Source organism: Catharus ustulatus, chromosome 3 (assembly GCF_009819885.2).
Source record: "Catharus ustulatus isolate bCatUst1 chromosome 3, bCatUst1.pri.v2, whole genome shotgun sequence".
In the NCBI taxonomy this organism is placed as follows: domain Eukaryota; kingdom Metazoa; phylum Chordata; class Aves; order Passeriformes; family Turdidae; genus Catharus; species Catharus ustulatus.
In genome coordinates this window covers 72,422,493-72,447,393 of record NC_046223.1, presented here as the reverse complement: position 1 = coordinate 72,447,393, position 24,901 = coordinate 72,422,493, and the positions used below count along the sequence as shown (strand labels likewise).

The window sequence follows — 24,901 nt, the reverse complement described above, 5'->3', positions numbered from 1 at the left end:
ATGTTTAATTTATCCAAATCCTTGTATATCGTGGGGCAATTTACCTGTTTGAGACTGATTCTGCAAAACTTGCATATAGATTTAATAAAAGATGAGACAAGAGGACATTATTACTGTTTACACGTACTAGTATGAAAAAAATCCTTTCTGATCTTTTGCTATCTTTGCTCCTATTTTCACACAGGAAAATAACCTTTTTGAGCTACAAGACTGTACCATTGCCCTTCCTCCTCACTGTGGTGGCATCTAAGAAGGAAAGTTTTGCAGGAGTTCTGTTACCAGCTTACTCTTGATTTTAGGAAGGTCTCTGATACCACCATCTGCCTTTTGATGAAAGTGCCCTCTGACTTTCAAGTCCTCTTTTCCTGTCCTGGCAGTTCTGTTTCATAGGCAGTTTTAACAGCTTTGCACTAAGAGTTTTAAGATTTGAAGCAGTTTGGCTTCACTGTGACCCAAAATAATATTCTGAACTTCAGTCTGGATTACTGAAAACCTGACAGTTTTTAAATGGTGGTTTCTATTACTTTTTTTTCCCTCTCTCCACACAAATTCCAGGGTTCATATGAAAAGCTCTCAAGGCAGGGTGCACTGGTAGAGCAGTAATGAATCCAAGCAGTGATCCTTGTACCTTGCATTAACACTGATCTAGTAGAATCTATTCCAGCTTCTTGATCATGACTGTCAGCAGAGGTGGCGCTTGGATGATTTTTGGGGTGCTTAATTTTGGTGCAGTTGTAACCTACGTGAGTTTGGTTTAGATGCAGTTCTTGTACAACTGTTGGTTGGAAATATTCTTTATTTTTAAGACAATCAGTAATTAACCATTACAGCAAAGAGGGAAGGGGAAAGTGTTAATTCTTTACCTCATACCTTGGTTACCCTTCTGTGCTCTCAACATCTTGGCTGCTGTCAGGATCAGTTTTGGTATGCCACAACTCACTTTCCATTTCAGTTTGTCTTCTTGCACAAGTAACTAGTGCCTGCTTCAGAAGTGACTGTTAATTTCACAAGCTGTGTCATTGAAACTCACACGCCTTTTTCTGTGTCATCTCAGATATCAGTTCTAAGTAGCAGTAGAAAAACTCAACAACACACTGATCAGTTTTCCAATTTGCTGCTTTCTTCCAGAGCAGAAAGTCCCTGGAGCTAAGAAAACTTTTTATATTTTTAAGTAGGCATTAATTATCTTTGCAGTGGTAAATTAATGTCAGTTTACCAAATATGTCTTAAGTCCCCCACTTGAAAGAATTTTTCTATATTTCCAGATTGGCATTTTTAAAAATAAGTTTTATTTGTCTTGTTGAGATTTTCCCCTCCAATTTCTTTATTTTTTTGGGTGTAGCATGGTAGGTCTTCACTGCAGCTGTGTTTGCAATCCTTGTATGTGCAAGCAGAAAGGCAAATGCAAAGACCTAATTATATGGTATGCAGTAAAGTGAGATTATACTTAGATATGTATGTTTTGGGAACAGGAATTTAGGAAAAAAGTTGCACCTTGGTGTCAAATCTAAAGAAGCAGGGAACATCAGGTTAAATGTGGTAACATCCAGCACTGACCTGCTTCTGAAGGTGGGAAAGGTAGGTTGTGGATAACCATATGTCTAGTGTTACACTGTTCTATATGAAACTAAGTGAACAGTGAATTGATGTTGTGCTTTTCTATTTCCAGAGCACTACACTGCTGTAGGGGATACTTTTTCTGTGTGTGACACTTGAAGACTTCAGAAGGGAACTATTAAAAATTGAGTTGCAGTTTCTGTAATGCAAAGATTAGATAATGACACAATAAGGAATAAATGAAAACCCCTATTTTGCAATGTGGAGAAGAGGGCTGTAGGACTACAGTTAGTGCACTGAATCATAGGTGATTCCTATAGTTGAGTGATAGGTTTTGCAATCTGTTCCACAAAATGCAGGTTAGAATGGAGGGTGCACATTTTTTTCTGTCTCTTAGAATATTTTATCACTTGTATAGCTACCTTCTGCTGATTTATTTCTAAAATCCCCACATGCTCTTCAGTAGTGTCTGCCTTTTTTTTTTTTTTTTGCAACTATAGGTGTGAGTTTATCACTTAACCACTTACTGAGTGTCTCCTGGTAGTGTACTATAGTGTACTCCCATCCTATTTTAATCCCAGTGTTCAGTATTATTTTAGGAGAACAGTGAGTGATTTGTGCCAGGACACCCTCTGGCGATTTGGGCATAGTCTCCACCTCTGTCATGTGTTAATGACAGAGTATTTTCTCCGGCTCCCAGGATGGTTAGCTGTGAGTACATGTAATCTGAGACAAACCCCATGCTTCTGAGCAGTCCTACGGGTGTGCTTTGTCCATGGCAAGGAAGGTCATGAGCCACAAACCCTTTCTTACCCCTAAATCAGCTTGTTTTTATTTTTTTCGACCTTATGGTAAGCAATAGGACCTTGAGAATTTACACGTGTAAGGGGGCACACTGGAGCTCTTGGGGCCATCAGCTTGTACGTATTGCAAAGGCATAGATACTTCAGAGCTATGGGTCACAGGACTGAGGTTGACTTTTTTTGGGAGTGGAATAGTGGAAAACAAGATGAAAAAGTTTTGAGAGATCATCTGAGGAAGTTGGTCTAGTGGAAGGTGTCCCTGCCGGTGGCAGGAATATTTGATCTAGATGATACTTCAGTTCCCCTTCCAGCCCGAACCATTTTCTTTGGTTTGATCTTTGCCTTTCCCCTTCCCGTCAGAGGTAGGTCAGAGGTAGGCTTTGCTGACCTATTCCTGACAGATTTTCATCAAGCTTATTTTTAAAATTCACCCCACGTCGTTGGAAGTTTTACAGCTTCTAGACTATTAATCTATTTCACTACCTTAATTACAGTTATTAAGTTATCTGTATAAATACCATTTCCTTTCATTTTCTTAGTACCCTGGATCTGGAGACAACTGTATCTTCTCTACAGGTTTTACTCACATTTTTTCAATAACAGATTTTTAACTCAACTTTCTTTATGTGATCTCTTTAGATAGGGATGAGCTAATTACACTTGATTCAAAACAGCAACTCAGTTCCTCCAGGAACAAGAGAATTTGGTGCAATTATTTGCTGCAGATACAAACAGTGACTGTCTTTTTATGGAGAAACTGTTACTTGCAATAAGTAAATGTAATTTGACCCAGCCATTCAGTTTTATTGTTTTCTAATATACTATATTTCTTATAACTATTTAAGACTCTTTTGTTGTGTTTTTATGGCATCTTTGTAGGTTGTGACGCATATTTTAAAAACCAGTCCTTTAAATCTCTGTTTACTCCCATTTGGTTCATACTTCTAATAACATAGGATATTAAAATTTAAGTGTCTTCCAGGGCAGACTATACCAGTACAATAGAACAGGGTTTTATTTTTTCCCACATATATTTATATTGGAGTACTTGTGTTTCCTGTAATAGTGTTATGATATTGTCTCACTGTCATTTTGTGATCCAGTGTAGCTGTTGGATCCTTTTTTGCAGAGGTATTCTTTATCTGCTCATTCCCCATCTCCTGTGTTGTTTCCTCTGAATAACATGCTTTGTCCCTCTTGAATTGCATCCTGTTTGTATTAGATTATTTGTCCAGTTTGTCAGAATTTACTTGTCTTCCAGAGTGTCTGCAGCCGTCTCCTTATTTTCTGTTGTTTGTGTTCCTGGTCCGTGTACTTTTATTTTGCCATGTATGACATGGGTGGAAATTCAGGGTTGCACGAAGATGAGATCCTGAGCCCTCTATGAAACTCTGCTGCAGATATACACCTAGTTTAACTGTAGTAATTATTTATTACAAATCCTTTTTCTAGCTGTTTTGTACTTGCTTAAAAGTACTTTCACTTGCAACTTTCTTTCCTACTGTATGGATGACAATGCTATGTGACAAAAGCGTTAACATGCTTTACCTTTACCTGTTAAAAAATCATGTGTTTCTTTATTATCCTTAACCTGTTAAATGACACTGGAAACAGAGAAGATATTTAACAGCTTTCCGGTATATGCCATTGTTTCTGAAATTAATGATTTGGCAACCGTTCTTTGTAATCTTGCACATTCTTTCCTTTCCTAGTGTTTTTTTATGTCTAGCAATTCTGTCTTTTTAAAAAAATGTCTTGTTTTTGACCGTATTCCTACCTGGTCTTGTCCCTGTCTCTTCTAGGCTGAGGATAATGACAGAAGATCAGGCTGTGGCATTGCAGGGCTTCACTGCTGCCTTGCTTAGTATGATGTTTGAGTCTTTCAGCTTCCTTGCAGAACTCCTGGTTTGATTTCTTGTTTGACTTTTAAATATTTTCTGAAGTTTTACCTGAAGGATTATCTATTTAGAGAAATGCACTTTGGAATTTTTCGATGGTTTTACCCCAATGTGGAAAAAAAAGGTCAAAACTTCCATTTTAACAGCTCATCCAAATCTTACCTACTTTCTAGCTGGATTTCTTAGAATGTGTGCTCGTGAATAAAATAAAGAAATGTTAAAACATACTACTAGAGTAAAGTTAGAAATTGAACTAAAGAAAAATGAAGGGATAACCAGTGTTTATATAGGTAAGTTGTGTATATATGTCTTTGTGTAATCTGTTAGGAATATGTGTTGTTTTTAAGGAGATGCTTTTAAAAACTTATCTGTTAATTGGATACTTTTATTTTTACAGCCTACACTGCTCAGGCAGATGAGAAGACAGGCCCTGGTACCCCTACAGATGCTCATGCCAGAGCTTTACTGGTTTGCAATGGACCTTTAGAACATTATGACTTTTTGATTAAGCGGGAAGAGCTGAAGAATGATGAGCAGCAAAGGAAAGTTGTGCAACACCTGCAGAAATTGCATGAGAGCCTTAAAGGCTACAGCATTGATTCAAAAAATGTTCTTTCAAAGGTGAGATTTATAATGATAAAAATATTTTTTGCATTTATATTTGCTCATAAGAATGTACTTAAAATGCATAAATTTCTGTCAAGAGCATAAATCTTATTTTTGCAAATGCATCTTTACAGATAGATCAGTCTTCATGTTTCAATCTTTCTTCTTTCTTTTTTGGTTTGTAAAATCCAGTGGCACTCCAGAAGTAACCAAATTAAATATGATTGAAATAATTCTATAGGAAAATCTGATACAGTTTTAGATATGTCCATTGCCTGCCTTTCCAAAAATGTTGTTTGGCTGTAGGAGAGAGAGGCCTAAACCAGATTTTAATTCCCAAGCACCGGTATTATACTCGTGTGTTTAGATTACATAAACTGAACACTGATGTCTTGTGTTCTAACAGATATTCCACATTATACTTCCAAATTATAATATGTACCAGACATGACTTCTAAAAACAATTCTTCTCCATGTTGCTAGTTTCCAGATGAGGTAAGGAAAGAAAGCCTAGGTATAATCTGCACCCTTATTGTGTTTTTTGGGGACATCATAGTTTCTTTTCAAAGGATTTACAAAAGTTCGGACATATGCCTGTTGCACATTACCTTAACAGTCATAATGCTGTTAGCCTGCTGTTGCATCTCTGACTTTTCCCTGAAGCTCTTGATGCAATGTTTTCTAGACTCTCTTTGACAGTACTTTCCATGTTTCTTGTTTTCATGCTGTTATTCTCAGACGGCTGCTCTAGTGGCCTTGCACCTGCAAATATTGATAGCACTGGTATGGCATGTTCTCATGGGAAGCAACAAGAGCTGGTGTGGTAATTCCCTCTTCAGCTTTCATTGCCTCTTGTTTTGTAGATCTGAGTTTATATCCCAGAAAACCGAATGTAGCACCCAGCAAAGCAGATAAAACATTTAATTTCTTGCTAAATATTAGGCAGTCATGGATGTGCACTAAAGTTAATGCCCAGTGAATGTGTGCCTGATTTTAACATATTCCACTCAGCACAGCTGTAAGCTGTGGTCAGAGGAAACAGCTAGAGTGGGGTGTTTGACTAAGTTTGATGATAAAAGTATAGTGCTGGGGAAAAAGCATGGCAAAGTATACATTGCTGTCTCATCTGCACTTTCCCTGCTTGCACTGGAGAGACCTCCCTGTCCCTGGGAGGAGGGAAACTGTCAGCGTGTTCCGCAGCTAGACTCTTGAGTGTTTTTCTTTTGATTTCTCTCCTTCTCTTGCACCACTTTTGTTTTTTGGGTTTGTTTTTCTTTTTCATCAGAAGTAACTTTAACATTTATGGTCAATAAATGTCCTTTGCAGTCCTTGCTAGGAAATCTCCATATCAGCCTTTTTAAGCATTCATTAGACAGCACTCCTCATCTCATGGGCATAAATCTAAGTATGCTACTCTATTAAACTTGTTAGCTAACCACACCAGATTGTTCTCTTACCTGTCTGCTTGCAACATCCCCTGAATGCCTTAAACTCAGATTTATAGCTGGAGAATGTGTATTTGCTAGTCATGTACTTGACTGGAAATGCCATAAATGTCCTCTTGATGGAAGGAAGCAGACTAAGTACCTAGGAAAGAGCTTTTTATTAAGAAAAAACATGAATGGGAAATAATCCATGAAGTAAAAGTTAGGCACTCTGGAAGAAAACTCAATATGCAAAGAAAAGGCCTAAGGCAGGACTGTTCCTAAAGGACAATAAATGCATCTTTGGAAGTTCTGTACTGGAAACAGTTGGCCCCATCATCTTTATGCGTGTTTGGCCATGTGACCCCCTGAAATCCCTGCCAATCCAAATCATTCAATGATTCTAACTCTGATGTGGGAATTGGAGCCAAATAATGGATTTGGGTATGTTTTTGCCTTCTCTGGTAGGTCATCACATTACTTACCTTTTTACTTTAGGGATGTATTTTACTTAAAATTATTAAAAACATGCAAGCAGTGTAAAAATTGTAAATAGTCTGAAAATGGTATGTTTCTATTCAAGCACTTATTCATGTTATGTGTGGGTATATGCCTGTGGATTCATGTTGTCTTGATGGATTTGTGGGCTAACTCCTGTGTCTATACCAGTCTCCTGATTCAGTTTGTGCAAGTACCAAATGAGAAATAGAAACTTCTCATTTTTATAGAAAATAAATTAGAAACTTCTTATCTCTGGTATGCAGAGCAGTGTGGCAGCATGCCTGCATGCTAACCTTCTTTGTGTAACTGTAAGGAGACCAAGCTGGATTCAGCTTGCTTAGCTACTTCTTTAATTTGAATCTTAAACTGCTGACCAGTCTCTTGTGTCTTGTGAGGATCCTGAATGTGAAAAGCTGTTGGGTTAGGTGACTATCTTTGCTGTTGGTCTTACAATCTTTTAACTTCTCTGTCTCAGAATTTTCTTACTGTACCTGGACTGTAAATGAAGTCATTCAAAATGGAGCCAATTATCAGGTTTGCTCCTGGGGTTTTTTTCCATTTTTTTTGGATGTGATGCCTGAAAGGCTGGAAATAAATCCCTGTAGACTGATGTTTATAGAGCAGGTATTTGTTAATTGCAGCACTGGTGAGGGGGATATCTCCACCTAACTCACCCACCTTTGTCAAGTGCTGTTGTGTATTTATGCAGTAAGTATTGCTTAGTATCACTGTGTATAACATCATCACATACATGCCAGAACTAATTTACATAGCATGATCTCATGGATATTGGGAAGCTCCTTTGCACTGCGCTTTTGCCTCCCCACTTCAGGGTTCGTTGGGGGTCTTTGATGAAGGCTTTCACGGTCTTTCTTGTATCTGAACTTTTCAACTTTTTCTTCAGAACATGCACAGTTACAGTGTTCCTTGGTCTGTCTGGTCTCAGCTGGCCTAAATTGTTAATTTTGTGGCTAATTGGCTTTGCACTTGCCAATTTTTCATTGGTACTATACTTGTCTACAGCTATCCACCTGGCGAGTTTTTCTTTTTTTTGTCTATTCAGCATTAAGCAACTAGTTAACCATATACTAGCCATTACATTGTATGAAAAGTTATTTATATCAGGTTATATAAGTATAAAAAGCTGTGATTCAGGTTATTTAGGTTTATAAAAAGTCACATTTTCAGTTATATTGATGTCAGGTTGTATAGATACCTTATAACTCAATCTGTATAAGCACCTTGTAACTTAGATCAAAGTTATACAGGCATCAGACATAAATGCCAAATTTATTAATTTTCATTTTTTAGAAAAAAATGTTATGACAAAGACATTGGCCTTATTGTCAAACCTGAGGATCAGTAGGCTCTAGAGCATTTTGATCTTTTCTGGCAAGATATTTTGGACATTTGGATATTAAGTTCTAAAAGTAATGCCCTGGAGAATAATTTTGAGAGCTGACTTGTATTAACTGGAGTGCTCCAAATCATTGTTAGTTGTTAGAGCAAGTGTCATGGCTTTGTAGATCAAGCATTATGTAGGTTTGTTATTTATTTATTCTTTGATTGCGAAGTGTGAATAGGGAAGAAACCTTGTATTACAGAGAACAAATACCAGCCTTCTTCTATTTAGGAAGTATGATGCTGCTATGTCTCTGTGTAACTGAGCTAATTGCAGTAAAGCCAGACTGACACTTTCTTACTTAAATGCCGTTTTTACTTAAGAATGTATTTTTCACTACTCCCTTTAAAACATTCCACTTCTTCATTTAACATTTCTTTAATTTTAAACTGACTTTTAAAAATTGTTGTGTGACTCGCTGATGGAACTAATGAGTCAGTGGGACACAGCTGAAGAACTACTTGCTACAGGGGTGTTCTTGCAGTTTGAGGTTTTTCTTCTACAGTTTGATTTTTCTAAGGAAATCTTAAGATTGGTAACCAGGTTGAGCACTACAGTGCCATGCTGTACATCAGAACTGCAGAAAAGGAGAGCAGTGACTTTTGCATAAATCTGTCAGTCTGCTAGCTTGTGTAATTAAATGAAATCGTGACTCGAGGAGAAGTCACAACAGCTTTGTTCCTCTTCTGCTGTCTTTGAAGAAGCAATTTGCCACTTCAAACAGAGCTCCTTATGAGATAAAATGAAACCAAACACATGATAGTTTAAATTCTAGTGCAGGCCAGATTTTGCTTCAGCAAAGTTGTAATCAACATCTTAATGAAGGTTTCCCCAGTCACAAATGTGACTAGGTAGTTGTTAAAATCATAGGCTTACCATATGTTTGCATCTGTTGAGTAGTTTCCTAAGTAAGCAAAGTACTTGGTTTTCTGTAACGGACTTCCAGTGTAGTGATGCTGCTGCAGACTTGGTTCAGTTGGAGCTCAGGTTTTTCATTTTCATGCCAAGAAGAGCTGCTTCTGAGTACTGCTGTCTGGAGTTGGCCTCGGTTGAATAGGGTTTGTGCAGGATTATGGGTAGAATTCATTTGTATGAGCAGTAGAAGGCTTCTCCAGGAAATACTAATGATACAGGTAAATCCTGTATTTGTGAATAGCTCGTTGGCATTCTCCTCAGTGGAGGCCAGGTACTTTGTAACTTTGAATACTGTCATGTTTTTATGATAAGACCATTGGATTTCCTTTCTGTTTTGTACTGAGTGAGTTTTAATAGAAATGAAACAAATTGATGCATTTTAAATTAATTAAAGATACATTTTGAAAAAATAAAATACTTTGTCAGTGATACTTACTATTTTGTAGGTTGACTTCTTGCTTTTTCAGGAGGTTTCTAGCAACTTGAATAGCCCACTTTTAGTATGAAATCTCCTGTATTGAGAAGAAATTAATCTACTGGCAGCTTTTTCAAGATAAAAAACATAGTAATGCTTGGCATTTCAAGTGTGCTCATTTTTCCTGGCTGTGTCATTGAAGAGAATGTGGTTGAGAGGTTGCAGTGAAGGAAAAGAGGCGGTGGAAGAGGAGCCTCTCTCTATCAGCCTCTTCTGTAGTCTGATATGCCTTATTTTATTGCCTGATTTCTTCTGTGATAAAATTGCCAAAGCCTCTTCCAAAATAGCAGAAACTATTCCAGAAATAGAAACTTCTTATATTTCTGAACTGTTACAAGAGTGGTCTGCTTTGGTTTTAGCTTTGTTCTTCTTTTGTCACTTTTTCTCTAAGTAGTTTTATTCACTACAATATGGCAAAAGTAGGATTAGGGAGCAAATATTTATATCAGATACAATAGAGACCTTTCAGCTTTTTTTTTAGACAGAACACTTGTGTTACCTCACAGGCCAAACCTTTCTGAACTGAGAAGTCTGGGGCACACACACAGACACACCAGACACCAACCATTTTCTTCGTGGCAATAAAACTATTTTGTTATGATGTAGGGTTTTGGGGCATCAGCTTAGAATGAATCTCAGGGGAAAAAAAAATAGATTTGCTGCCAACCAAGTAGGCTTCTGTTTTTCAAAATTACTCCTCAAATTTGAACAAGGACTTTGATCTTCAACTAGGTGAAAGCACGGCCTTGTGTGTTGAGATATTTTGAGGTCCTCTGAATTGAAGTTCAAGGCCGTAAGAGTTTGCATAGACATTTCAGATCTCCAGCTTTTCAAAATAATACCAATTGTGACATCTTAAGAGTTGTTGAGTTGCTGTACTAATGACTTGAAATAAGCTCAACTATAAGTGAGGTCATGTTTTGAAAAGTGGTACGAACAATAGTAAACACCATTCAAGACCTTGAAAATGTCTTCAGCTACAACAGCAGCCAAAAAGAGGCCTGAAAGAGCGGGAGAAAGAGGCAGTTTTGTTAGCGTCTAAAAGAAAAAAATCTGCTGTTGGGAGACTTGTCTCTTGAATTTTGCGTATTTTAATTAACCATCTTAGTATTCACACGCATTTGCACTTGAAAGTATTTACACCCTGATTGGAAAAACTTTTGGAAATTAGTTGCTTGCTTCTGGTGTCTGAGCAGGGGAGAAGGTGGGAAGATGTTACATGTTACTGAAGGTATTCTTCCCTTCAAACTCAAATTTTATGTATCACTTATTATCTTTGGGTTAATACCTTTTAAATATTGACATTAACATCCTTAAATCTTACCATTGTTGCCAAAGAAAACCTGTTATCAGCAAATTTAGCACTGTTACGCTGAGACCCCAAGTGCACCTCAGGATAATATGCAAATGAGCAAGGAGAAGTAATTAATTTGGTTTGTCTTCCTACATTTTCTAGTTTTCTCCTTTTTCTGCCAGAAATAAAGTAGACTGTCCTTTTTTAGGGTGACTTGAGGATCTTCTGTGTTAGATCTCTCCCCTCCTTCTTGCAGAGTGTATGTTTGCATGGAACCAAGATCAGTCTTCTGCTTTCTTTGCCCCCACATACTGTTGGTTGCTTGTTGTGATTTAAATTGAATCAAGAACATTGATGGGATTTTATCAGCAATCCATGGGAAGTTTCCCTTTTTTCTTAGACAACTTCTGGACCTCAGAAGATGCATTAGAATAATAAAAACAAACCAAAAAATCCATCTTATGATGATGCAAAATGTCTTGAGTTTTCAGTATTTAAAAATAAATCTGCTGATGAAGTTTTATTTTTTTTGAACAAAATGTATTTTAAGAAAAATAAAACAAACCAAGACAACCAAAAAATATAAAACCAAATTCTTAGAGTTGTACAATATCTGACAGGAATGAGGAAGTCATTATCCTAAAGCTGTCAATAGTGTGATGTTTAGAAGTATATGTAAAATATTTCCTACAAACTTCTTTAATTGCTGAAACAGGATAAGAGGCTTTCTGACATTTGATTTGTTTTTAGAGACTATCAGCTTCAGCAAATATGTTTGGATCTGCCACAGTATCCATCCTTTTCAGCAATCAGATATTGCTCAAAAATTGCTGTCTTCAAAGGGGGACTAATTTCATTTTTTAGATCAACTTTTATGGAGTTCAAGCCATTATATTTGTTTCCTTAAGTCAAAACGAAAGTCCCTTTTCCTGTCATATGTTATCTGGAAATAACTATGCCTAAAAATATAAATATTAAGCATAGTTAAATGTAATTAAAAAAAGCTTTATAATGAAAATATTGGTATAAAAATGTAGGCATTATTATTTGTTCTGGTTGTATAATCTTTGCCAAAACAGGTTAAGCTGTACTCTACACATTGTTTTGTTTCTTTAGCTTTGTGTCACTTCTTGTGAAACTACAAATTACGTGAATACAGCCTTCTTGTATAATAAATTGGATGTGATAGTCTTTTATATTGTTAAAATGATTGTTGGTAATCTAAAACTAAGCCCAAAGAAATTATTTTGAAAATGTCTCATTTGGACTTTTGTCTGTTTCCCCTTTTCTCCTTTAACTTTCAGCATCAGTAGTTTAATTGAGCACAAGCTCTTAAAAACACTGAAAAATATTCAACAATTAAATTGTCTTACAATGCTTTCAAAGTACTAGCAAATAGTTGCAGCCTTGTCAATTAATGGAATAGTTTCCAAACATCTGAAACCCTTTCCAGCCATAGATTGATGATACAAATTTTTGATTACTCTATTAATGGAGATCTAAATTAAATCTAAAAGGGGCTCTTGTGTAAGAGCCATGCTTGCATATTTTCTGAGTGAGCTGGTACTATAGAACCGAGATATTACCCTTCTACTTTTTGGTCATGCATTTTCTTTCATATTTAATTAGTGTTTTGTACAGACTCCTCTATTTCTTTAACATGGCACTGTATTTTGAAAATGTGCTTTAGATTCAAGTTGTTTAGCAATTACCCAGCTCCAAATGAGACCACAGGGTTGCAATTTTAATTTTCCTCTGTGTTGGCTCAGACCATAGAGCTCTGAAAGTGGAGCACTTTAAAATAAGCAAATACTCTTCTGCAGTGTTTTTTGTGGATGTCAATTCAGTTTCATGGATTTGATTTAATTTTGTTAAGATCTCCAGTTTTTTAGAAACTGTTTCTTTTTTGAATTATACTTGGAAGTGGCTGTGTGCAGTACTGGGGGAAAGGGAAAGAGGACTATTTCAAATTGGAAATCTTAGCATTACTGTAAGTTTTTCCATAAAAATTTATACTTGAGTAAATAGATATCAGGTGTCATAATATATGTCCTGAAAAATATTAAGAAATGTAAAAATTTTTAGCAGTATTAATTCCAGGTGAAAGTAACTAACTTTAAAAAATGGTTAATAAAAGTCATACTTTGAAAGTATATTTTTATATGTTTATGTATTTATACATATACTGCCCCATGCATGTGTATGTTGATACATATTTTTAATGTGACTCCATTGATTTTAATCATGTTTAAACTGGAGATGATTTTGCATTTAATTTTCAAAGCTGTGAGAAATAGGATGTACAATGTTCATGGGCTTTGCAGTACTGATTTTCTGAGTCCTAAGTCTAAGTTTATCTCTTTAGCAGATAATACCTGCTCTAATAGGTATTTAGTGTATTTTATATATCTGTGAATAGTAGAATACTGCTTTGTATCCTTTTTTCCTAGGACTGTTTGCTCAAATGGCTTAATGAGGGAAAGGATTTGTTTTCACCATGGTGGATTTGGAAACATTGAATAATTTTATGTGTTCTGATAAAAAGGCACATGTGCTAGGGCTGGGAATGGGGATATTTTCACAATTATCTAAAAAAACCCCCAGAATCCCAAGTCTCAAGCCCTGCATGTATGTTTTGGTTCTTATACAAAATTTGCACACTGATAGCATTACTTAGGAATTCTGAGCTAATGATTTAGTCAAGGTTACATTTCACTAGCTGATGCTACTGTTGTGGTTAAGTGCAACTGCATTCTGCCTTTATCACAGCCCTGTGCTTGCTTTTATTTTACCCCATATCTATATTTACTCTTTTTCTCTTGACTTGCAGTTCTTTGCCAAAACCAAACCCCCGAAAGGGCTTTATGTCTATGGAGATGTTGGTAAGTTTCATTTGCATTCAATGGAATTTTTTCTAAATTCATGTCTATTCAGATTCTGAAGTGTCTAAAAGCTTTATGTTTATGTGGCTTTATTGTTTTAATGAATTTTCAGAATGTAACATTATGATGTTATTTAATATAATTGCACTCTGAATGCTGGAAACTGTTTGATTGGACCACATTACTATGTGTAGCTGTTTTCAGCGTTACCCATTCACTAATATTTAAGAACGCAATTTAAGAATTTGGGAAGTAATTGTAGGAGAGAATTCATGTATTCTAGTTGCAACAGTTCAGCATGAAAACATACTACTTTTCAAATTAAATACTAACATGTTTTATGAATGTATGGGGAGTAATTTGTGCAACCTTAAGGCCATCTCTGTATTTTAAAACAGAGAAATAAAAATGTAGTTGTTGCCAAATTTTTGAACAGAAAATGTAACTGTTCCTCATAGCATAGGTTTTGTACTTACCCTATGGAAAATTAGTTTCATTAGGGCCAAGCTAACAAACAAGCATTACTTTAATCAGTACATACTGCTCTTAAATTAGCTACCTGTTGAGTGTTTTTTATTGTTCTTATTTGAAGGCACAGGAAAGACAATGGTGATGGACATGTTCTATTCTCACTTAAAAGTAGAAAGGAAAAAGAGAGTCCATTTTCATGGCTTCATGTTGGATGTACACCAGAGTAAGTGCAGACACAGGTATTGACAAGAATTTTATAAAGTACAATATCTATGAAAAAGTCAGTCTCATAGTCACATTAATCACAGTAATTTTATTTAAATATTTAAGCATAAAGAAAAGTAAAAAAAAATTAGGGGAAAAGTTAAAGTATTTTAGCATGGTTTATCATGCCAGCATAGATACTAATTGCATGTTATTTCTCAAGTATCTTTTCTGAAAGAAAAATATGCATACCTGGTTGTATATGTAACTCGAGTGTATTGGTTAGAATGAAATCCTTAACTAAATGTTTTCCAGGTACCAATTAGCTTACCTGAAATCTGAAGAAGGTTATTGCTAAAACTGAAGATGTAAAGGTTAAACTCAATCTGTATTTTGAATAAGCAATAACTAAATCAGATATAAATGCGAAGGAGAATGGGAACTATTCTGATTGACTAAATTATTAAAACTGTCAGTAATTTAGAGGAAAAGTAATAGAAAGAGGTGCATCCTGAGTTGCAGGAAAATTTTCTTATCAGCTGAATAAGGTGCTTTATTTTGACAGGGATGCTGTTCTAGATATTTTAAAACTTGCTTCTGTTTCTAAATTCTGTGGCCTTATAATTCTGTCAAATTGTCAACTATTGCTGTATTTTACAAGTGTTGTGACAGCTGCATTTTTTTTGGGAAGCTTTCACTGGTATAAATAACTCAAGCCACTTTTTAGTGCCCACTTTTCTATCATTGCTGGGTCACTTGAGATTTTCTGTTTCCATTTCTTGTCATTTGTGCTAATCTTAACAAAGGTAGCTTCCTTCTGCAGGATCTTTTTTTATAGTCAGATGCAATACAATCCATGAGACAGTAAATTACAAATTTAATAATCTTACTTTGTACCATTATCATCATCTTCACGTGTTGAACTGTGTTGCTACATCTGCTTTCTTTTAGCTAAATGCATTCTTAAGAATACCTTCAGAGCAAGATGAAACTGCAATTTGTATCAATTTATAGAAAATAAAGTATAAGTGCATAGCATTCAAGACGTTTTTGACATTTGTTTTAAGTCTTTCTAAACAAAATAAGAATCACAAAATCTGTGAGCTTTTAACTGTTGTGTGGATGTGGTTAAAAAGAGTTTTACCCTCTTGAAACTGGATTAAGTTTGAAGCTTTCTTGTTTTTACTGGATCATTTTACTTTTATTTATTAGCTAAATAATTTTGTTCTTCCTGTCTTAGAAAAAGAAATAAGGAATGTTTGTTCTTTTCTGTTTTATCATCTAAGGAATACATCGCCTTAAGCAGAATTTACCAAAGAGAAAAGCAGGATTTATGGCCAAATCATATGACCCAATTGCACCTGTGGCAGCTGAAATAAGCCAAGAGGCTGCTCTCCTGTGTTTTGATGAGTTTCAGGTAAGAAGTCATAGATTACTCCTTCCCTTCAAGAGAAACTTCATAAACTTTTGATCTTAAAATACGATACTTGTTACTGCTAATATAGTACTTGAATCACTGACCAGTAGTGACCTGTAGAAGTTAAAGCCTAGAAGTCACTTTACAGTTTTGAAGAGATGGTGGGGTTTGGTATTTTTTTCCATGGTAGACAAGATGCAAGTCGGCAACATAAGTCCATTTGCAGTGCTTTTGTTTGCCTGTCTGGTCACTGATCATACAAGGAGATATTAGAGTTTGTCTAGAGGCTCATGAATATTTCAGGGCAGGAACCATCATGTTGTACTGAGTCTTTACAGTACCACCTGATGCTTGCTTGGCACTGATCTTTGCTTTTGTAGCTTGTATAATCAACAAACACTCTCAGTATGATTAAGAATGTTAAGAAATTTCTATTCAATTAAACATGAAAATTAAAAATAAGTGTATAAAATTATCTTTACCCAAGCTAATTTGATTAATTTTTTTACACATCTTATGAATATTAAGGGCATATCACAAATTAAATGTAAAATTCTTTGTAAAAATGTTTAATAAAAAACTACAGATATTTGGCAGCTTTAACCAGCTGAGGTTTTTTTTTTTTCAATTCATAGAGAAAATGCACAGCAAGATAAGAACAGATATACTATACTATATATAGTTTTCAAATCACCAGCAGTGAAATGATGTATTAACTGTAAATGGTCTGTTATGGTGTTAAATTGATACATTTCTGAAATGGATGGAGCAGTTTATATCTCCTAGCTATTATTTGGCAAACGTGCACACTTGAGGAAACAACTGTTCTATGGTGGGCTCCTGTGAAGGGAATTTTGTTCAAGTAATAATTTTTCTTGTTTTAAGTTTCTCTTTCATTTTTCAAGCAGGGATAGTCCTTTGACCTGTGGTTTCAGAATGTGTGGGGTTGTTGCAATTGCTGCTGTTTGATCATTTAATTTGTGCTCACTCCAGTGAATATGATTATGCTGGGCTTCCAAAACCTGAGTGTAAAATCTAAATACAGAGACAATTGTACTTACATTATGAAGAAATGGGAAGGTTTGGAGAGGGAAGTGTTAACTGTTGCGGCACTAAATGCTCAAATGGTAGAAAATGGCTGTACCATGTATTAGTGTAAATACCTGCTTTCAGGTTGCATTATTGCAGTGTTTACAGTCTCTGTCATGTTTCCACATTTTAAAGGGAGAGACTGCATTTGTTTTTGGTTCCCAAGTTGATTGCCTGCTCCCCCTGCTGACTTGCTTGAGGTACACCAATGACTTCAGTTGTAAAAATCACCTGTTCTGTTGAACTGTCACAGTTGGGAAATTAATATGAGAACTATACTTTAAAGTGTATTTCCAAGACTTTGCATTAATAAGTGAGTTTTTAAATCTACTTAGTTTGGGTATACTAATTTTCTAAATTCACAGATTTCTGAATGGGTGGATTTCTTGCCTGATTTTCTGTAACATGGAACTCTACACAGGTTTTGCCTGGTTAAGAGGAGTTCCAACTTCCTGAAATTTTAAAGAAGGCACTGAATTTGGGATAAGAAACCATCTGCTTAAATAATCATAAAGTAGTGCAGTGACTGGAAGAGGAGGCCACATGTTGACAAAATTGACATTAATAACCAGGAGCCATATTTAATTTGGGTTGTTTGCAGATCATTTCTGCAGTGGAGATCAAGGCTTTATTCTCCTGCAGTCTGATTTACTCATATTTAAAGAATTGCTAGATTAAAATGAAACTGGAAAGCACTGCAGGCTTAGAACATACACTACTCTGACTTGTGGACAAAGCAACTCTCTGTTTTGACAGATGAAAAGTGAGGTTGTTTTGGCAAAATAATTGTGTGTGGAGGCAACATCAGAAACTATTGAGATTTGCTTTAAACACTTCAAGTTGCTTTCAGATGCCTGCTGAACAAAAAAAAAAAAAGGAGAATAAGTTGAAATTATTGATTTATCTTAAGAACAGAAACAAGGATGAGTGATTTTTTTTAAACACGGACAGCAAAACATATTGTTAATGCTCATTTTGCAGAGGAAACCAAATGCAGAACTTCAGAAGACAAAAGCATTGCTGAGGTTGCATTTTCCTCATTGACAGTGAGCTAAAGCAAAACAGAAATATTCCAAAGTGAATCTTCCTGCAATGCCTTGAGTACTATTAAGCAAGTGGAGAATTGACTAATTGATCTAGAAAAATATTTCAGTTCTTCTTTTAAAAGTAAGTTTCTGTGTACCAAAATATTGTTGTATTTAAAAAAAGAAAGTTTTAATGTTTCTTTTTTCAAATACTGTGTGATGGCCAAGACCTCAGTGATGGCACTGTTCTTCTGTGTTTGTCCATTTTGAAGCAGGATTTTGTCAGCAGTTGCCTGAGCTCCAGGCTGTTGGGTTATTAAAGCATTGCTGTCTCTTGCTGATCTTTGTCATACAGTTTACTGAGAATATTAAAGACTTTTTTTTAATCACAAAAGTCTTAAACCATTCTAAAAATGTCTTCATTTTGAAGAAAAACCCTAAAATTAAACCATTTGTAATTATGATATTTCAGAACACAGGGGTGTCTAGCAGTGACCAAATGCACAGGTAATTAGCAGTTCTAATTTTGGCATGGGACTGTAACCTATGTTAGTATTGATAATGAAACCAGCGTCCCTCCTGCTTGGGAAGCTGAGCAATCATGCAGTGTTTAGCCTTAAAGTACCAAAGTAGTCCATTTGGACTACAAAAGTGAACTAACAATTTAGGGAGTTTTTACTGACCTGCATTCTATTAAAAGCCTCTAATAAAAATTAGGCTCTTATTTTTGTGCTAATACTAATTGCTGATAATACATGCTTATGTTTGTCATTCATTACGTGGAACTGTACCAATCAGTGGCTGACTGAGTGTCAGGCACTTACATATGTAAATCAACTATTAGTCTAGTGTCTTTCCTTTTTTTTTTTTTTTTTCTCTTAAATGCTAATGAAATTTCTTCATTCTCTCCCCTAGCAGGCTCTCCTTATTGGTAATTTGTAGACTGTGCTTTTATTATGAGTTGCAATAGATGCTGGATACAGTAAAAAACATGAGAAAATCCTTTAGTTACTGTCTTCTACCTGCTTTACCATGTAGAAATTTTTTGTCTTTCCTAAAGTGTATTAGATTAAAAGAGCTCATATTTGCATCCTGGTCCTTAAAATGGTTCTTGCTTTTTGACAGAACTTTTAAGAGGGTCTCTTAGTTTTTTTTGGTTGTTGTTGTTTTGGTTTGTGTTTTTCTTTTTTGTAATGAAGCTCAGAATTTTGCATCAAATAACAATTCTCATTAATAAGAGAATGCTATTGTTTTGTTTTACGTCAGCATTAATACTCTTTCATTCCCTGTTTGCTAAAGGTAGCATGCTTTGTAGTATTATTAAACAAAAAGGTTTGTAACAAAATTACTTCTGTAACAGAATTTTACAACTTGGCTTTTATGTGTTCTTTGTGGTACAAGAAACTCAGTTACCCCAAGATGTGCATCTGTAGTGACTCCTCATGTGTCTTGTTTTTTTAAGAATGGTAGAAGTTTCTAAATTTTGGTATCCAGAAGAAATAAATTATTAAGAGAAACCATAAGCAAGTGTATTAAACATATGATATGATAGTGAATTACTGTTTTTTAAAAAAATCAGATCTTAGGGAGCACAAACAGGCAAATCTGAGGTGTGTGTTATGGATTGTGTAAAAGTTTGCTATTTAAAAAGGAAAAAAAAAAAATCCCTATTAAGGCATTACTAGGACAAAATGAAAAAAATCTTTGGGAGAAGGAGACTGGTGTTTATATGTGATTCATTAAGAACATTATTGCTTCAAAACTAGCTGCCAAAAATGTAACGCAAGTATTTTACCTATGTCTCTAATGCAGAATTTTTTTTTCCTGCCCAGAAAAGTCATTTAGAAGTGGGAGAACAATGGGGAATTGGGGTTGTGGAGTAGAAGAATACATGATGCTGGGTAAAATCTTTCTGCACATGTGTTACCATCACAGCATGTGCATCTAAAGTGGTGAAAGTATGGCAATCTGTCAATCTCTTGTGTAATGGGAATGTATAACTCCAGCATGCCACCACTGATTTATTTCCTCAGAACTGGGGTCTGTTTTGGCAAGCCAAAATGCAACAAGTGTCTTTATAATAAGCACAGGGTCTACAGAAAAATCAAGTTTAATGATCATAAAGGTGATTTATGTATTAAGATGATGAACTCCAGTAAAATATGAATTACTGTTTTTTCAGAAAAGCTTTATATATTTTTTTTACAGCTTTGTTCCTGTATCCTTTTATTTTTTGGTACTATAAAGCAAATTTGTTAAGCTAAAATTAAGATACTTAAAGAAATTTTTCTTAATGGCTTATCTTACAGTCATTTTTTCTTCCTTACCCCTCCCCAGTATCACTTGTCCTACCCATTCTTATTTTTCATTCGTGTTTTGTGCCTGAAGGTTAGAAGAGGCTGACTGTGCTGGAAGTGACTGCCTGCCTTTTGATTATTCATGGACAGTAATAGAAGGCACTTAAAAAGAACAATGAAATTGCTTATTTTTGTGATGGGCCATCTGTTGAATTGTTTTTTGCAACAATCACACAATAGTATCTATGTCATATCATTCTATTTTCAACAGCAGCTGATTATGTATAGTTGGCTACTTGTCTTTATTTCTGAAGTCCCATGACCATTTTAAATTCACCTCTGTAAACCTTTGCCTCAAAGGTAATAGAAATGTAAAACAGCCGGTGTGTATCTCTTTATTTCCTGTTTTTTTTCATGTTGTTCCTAATTAAGTAGGCTCTTAAATGTTTAGGTCTGTTTTCTGTGTCTCCCACCTGTAGTTTTATAATAGAAGTTAACACGGAATCATTTAGCAATTGGTAAAGAAATGGTGGAGTTCTGCAATAAAGAGTGGGCAAGTTTTGAAAGACTGTGGTACATTCACTGCTTATTAATTATCCCTTTTATTTTTTTCTCACCAAGCAATAATTAGAATCTTTTTCCATAGCTTTCACTAACAAGCATTTTCCTAGCTACAAAGCCACTTGCAGATCTATTGCAGCAGAAGCTGAAAGCAAGATAAAACAAATGTGTTGTCTTTTCAGGTCACTGACATTGCTGATGCCATGATTCTGAAGCAGCTTTTTGAAAATCTCTTCCAAAATGGAGTTGTCGTTGTGGCAACATCTAACAGGCCACCAGAAGGTAAAAACAAACATTCTACCAGTATTACCCAAATCCAGTGAATCTCGGTATCTTACAAAACAATTGTATTTATATCATACAGTATTTAATACTAATGAACTCTCTAGACTGCAAGAATCAGAGATAATCCAGCTTGTCCCTTGCTTTTTTTTATTCTTAAAGAAGAAAGGTTTTTCAGTTAATCTTATGCCTCCTTTAGATCAAACTCAGTGTTCCTTCCTCTACCACTCTCAAAACCTTTGGTGTTTTCTGATCTCCTCTCCTCTATCCAAACCAGTGAGAGGGTATTTGGGCAGTTGAGGAGGGGTAAAATGATGCCTGTTTTGAATCTGTTTAAGCATAGGGGAAGATCAGAGCCTGCAAAAGAAATGAGGTCACATTCCTTCCCAGTTTCTAACTCAGAAACTTGCAGATGTGGTCTACCAGCTTGAAGGACAACCACTTACCAATATGCCATTCTTATATTCTTGTAAGTTGGTTTGAGGAAATTAAGTGGAGAGTTGTTTCCATGTATACCTCTTTATTTATGGTGACTAGTCACTTGTGGTGACTAAGTAGGTTCCTTATACAGGTCCCCAAACCTGTATGGGTTTTAACTGAGCAGTAACTGTAATTTTTTGTAGAGGAGAAAAATGTTTGTATTGTATAGCATTAGCAGTTAGCATAATGCATAAACTTCTAGACATTTCAGATTGATCAGTTTCAAATACTAAAGAGTTACCTCAATTGTCAACTGTAACAACCATTAATTTTCCTACCCAAATTAATTGTGTAAAAGACAATCACTAATGATGGGCAATTTTACAATGAACTTTATCTTAGCAAAAAAAAAAAAATCACAACCAAAAAACCCACCCAAATGTTTTTATTAGGGGAGAAAATTATTTCCCGTTGGCTTATTTTCCTTTTTTGCATAAGCAAGATGAAATTGTAACTACTGTAGTTGCATTGACTACAGATAGCCTGAATACTGGTACTTTACTCACTTGAGAGCCATTCTTTTAAAGCACTGCTTTTAATGTTTAGGAGAATTTTTTTATCATAACTTGAGGATTGTAGCCAATGTTTTAAATCAAGACATCATTTCATGACCTTTATTGTTGAATGGGTGTTTTTCATGTTTTTCATATACATTAAGTCACTGTATCAACTTGAAATACATCCACCTGTATTAAATACCCCAGAGAATGTCAAGAACAGCATCTCCAGAGCTGGGTTGTGATACAGTCCAGGTGTTGGTTGATCCCTCTCTCTTCTTTGCTCGCTATTCCTGCATGCTCACAGTGTGTCTGACATCCCCCTGCAGGAAAGGGAGTTGGGTTAGTGTAATATGCCACACCAAGGATTAAGACTGAATGGAGAGATTTGTTTCTTGTAGATACAAAGGGGGAAAGTGGCTTTTTCATTAGAGAGCAGATGTGCCCAGCTGCTGACCATTGAGTGTTGTGTCGAACTGCTGCCTCATGGGAATGTGAGGGGAGATACTGAGATTGTATGTGAGGAGTATTGGCTTCGTTTTTTCCACTAAAATTACTGTTTATTTTTTGGATCCTCATGAAGCAGAGTACATGATACAAAGCTCACAGCCCTATTAGCTAGAATAACTAATGGGAGTAACTGTCTTACACTACTGTTACATGTTCACTAATTTTTGCGGGTAAATGTGTAATTGATTGCTGTATATTTTGACAAATGTATGATCATCCTGATTTACTGAGTTGGAATGAGCATGATGCACGGCTTCCTAGAACTTGTTAGTAATTAGGGTAATGGCCTTTTACTGATAACTTTCCAAAATGTTTCTGTGTACATATCCAGTTTCGTGAAAACCATTCTGTAGGTGCCCTGTTGGGTCTCATGGATGCAGCATCTTCTGTCCACCATGAGGTGTTGGTAAAACATGAAAGCTTTAGTGTAGCTGTAGCCTTCAGGCCTTATGGGGAATATAAAGGATAATCATAACCTGGCATCTGCTTGTATGGAATTTTGGTGATATCTCTGCCAGGTGTCTATATTCTCTTATTCATTCCTTCTGTTATAGGTGCTATGCTGACTTTTTTATAAGGCTTCCAAATATTAATGAAACAGAGCAGATCGTCATACAGTTTTAAGTGATTGTGTTTCAAAGAAGTCATTGTTATGAACTTGTTGGGCAGTTGGATAATTTCCAGAGAAGAAAAGTTTGTTGTATAACTATATAGAGATAAATAACATGAAAATGCTACTTGGCACGTTTTTTTAAAATTTCTATTTTGTTTGATGATGCAGATGATCTACTTTTTGTTACATAACATACTATCATTTTCTTTATTCAGTTGTATTGTTAGCAACTTTACCATAGTTTACATATTAACTTAATTTTCAGTTTTTTTGCCCTAGGGGTGATCCTTTTTCTTGCTTTTGAAGAGGGTGTGTACCTGGCAGAATTGCTAAAAGATAAATGTAGTGCAGTACATCAAACAAGAATGATGCTAACTTAGTAAGACAAATGCTGTATTTTTAGTTATGTGGGGGTTTTTGCACTCTGCCGAATACTTGGGTTTAGCAGTTGCATAGTTTGGCCTTACAATCTATACCAATGTATACCCAGCATTACAAATATATATTTTTAATACCCTTTCTTTAAAAACAGATGCTGCTTTAATTTCTTCTGCTAGAATTAATTGTATGTCATTAGACATCTAAGTCATTTTTTTGCTCCCTGCCATTTTCACGCTTCCTCAGGATGTTCCATTCTTCCTTATAATTGTATTGAATTTTCATACAGTAAAGTAAGAGAAATGGATTTTAGCTTTCCTTTTCTGCCTTTTGTTCCTCTTCCTGTCTCTAGAAACATTGAGTTTTATTTACTAGACTAGAAGGCAAGTCGTTATTAAGACTAAGTAGCAAAATGATACTGATTTCCTTTCTTTCAGATCTCTATAAAAATGGTCTTCAGAGGGCTAATTTTGTACCATTCATTGCTGTGCTGAAGGTAAGGAGAGCCACTTATTCAATGCTTTTCAGTTTTGTCTACTTTATTAATGAATTTGTAGGAGATCTGTAGAGGATTGCTTTGGTGCAAGTTTCCAGATTATATCTATCTGCTTTAACTATTTAGAGCAAAACTAATTGAAGGTAAGGCAAGAAGGGACTTTTTCCTTCTGGAATGAACATGTTTTTAAAGCTGGACATTTTTTAGCATGACAAAAAGTTATCTTTTTGACTAAGGCAGCAGAAAGTGTTTGTTTGTGTAAGACTTCCCTGCTGGTGCATGTATGCTGTGTAACATAGCATCCATCTAACATTTATACTGTGTTGTACTTGTAGTTATCTTGTATTTATAAGGCTAGAACAGCTTGCTGTTACTTTGATGCAAGGAAAGTAGGGTTTGTTCTCTACCCCTCAATTACCATGTATTTGGGTCTTTCTCATGTATAAATAGTTTTATCAATGGCTGTTTGTGAGGCTTCACGTAATGTTCAACAAGCAGCAGCTCTGAAGGCAAACTTCCTTCAATCTGCATGTTGTGTTGTGGGAGGTCAAAAACTATAAAGCTTAATTTAAATTAAAAAAAAACTTAATCTGTGAATAACGCAATTGGTACCTATTTTGCTGTTCAAAAGAATATGAGCTGAAATGACACTTTGAGTTCTGGACAAGTTGCAGATATTTTTTATTCACAAGCTACAGTTGTGGTGTTATGTTATCGAGGGCTAACATACAACTCTCGTATCCTGCTATGCCTGGATTGACATGACATGTAAAATGGAAATAACAGTGTTTCCCTACCTTACAGAAGTATTGCTAGAATAAAAT

The 24,901-nt window shown here is 35.5% G+C and overlaps 1 protein-coding gene across 4 annotated transcripts in view; it reads left to right on the top strand.

Moving 5' to 3' along the window:
* The window catches only part of AFG1L (AFG1 like ATPase), a 65,585-nt gene that overhangs the window by 2,889 nt on the left and 37,795 nt on the right, over nucleotides 1-24,901 (top strand). For all 4 annotated transcript variants that reach the window (XM_033055163.1, XM_033055164.1, XM_033055162.1 and 1 more), the window contains exons 2-7: nucleotides 4,656-4,879; nucleotides 13,706-13,757; nucleotides 14,350-14,451; nucleotides 15,719-15,849; nucleotides 21,004-21,103; nucleotides 24,019-24,077. In XM_033055163.1, coding sequence (XP_032911054.1) covers nucleotides 4,656-4,879; nucleotides 13,706-13,757; nucleotides 14,350-14,451; nucleotides 15,719-15,849; nucleotides 21,004-21,103; nucleotides 24,019-24,077 — 668 coding nt within the window. The remainder of the gene's footprint in view (nucleotides 1-4,655; nucleotides 4,880-13,705; nucleotides 13,758-14,349; nucleotides 14,452-15,718; nucleotides 15,850-21,003; nucleotides 21,104-24,018; nucleotides 24,078-24,901) is intronic.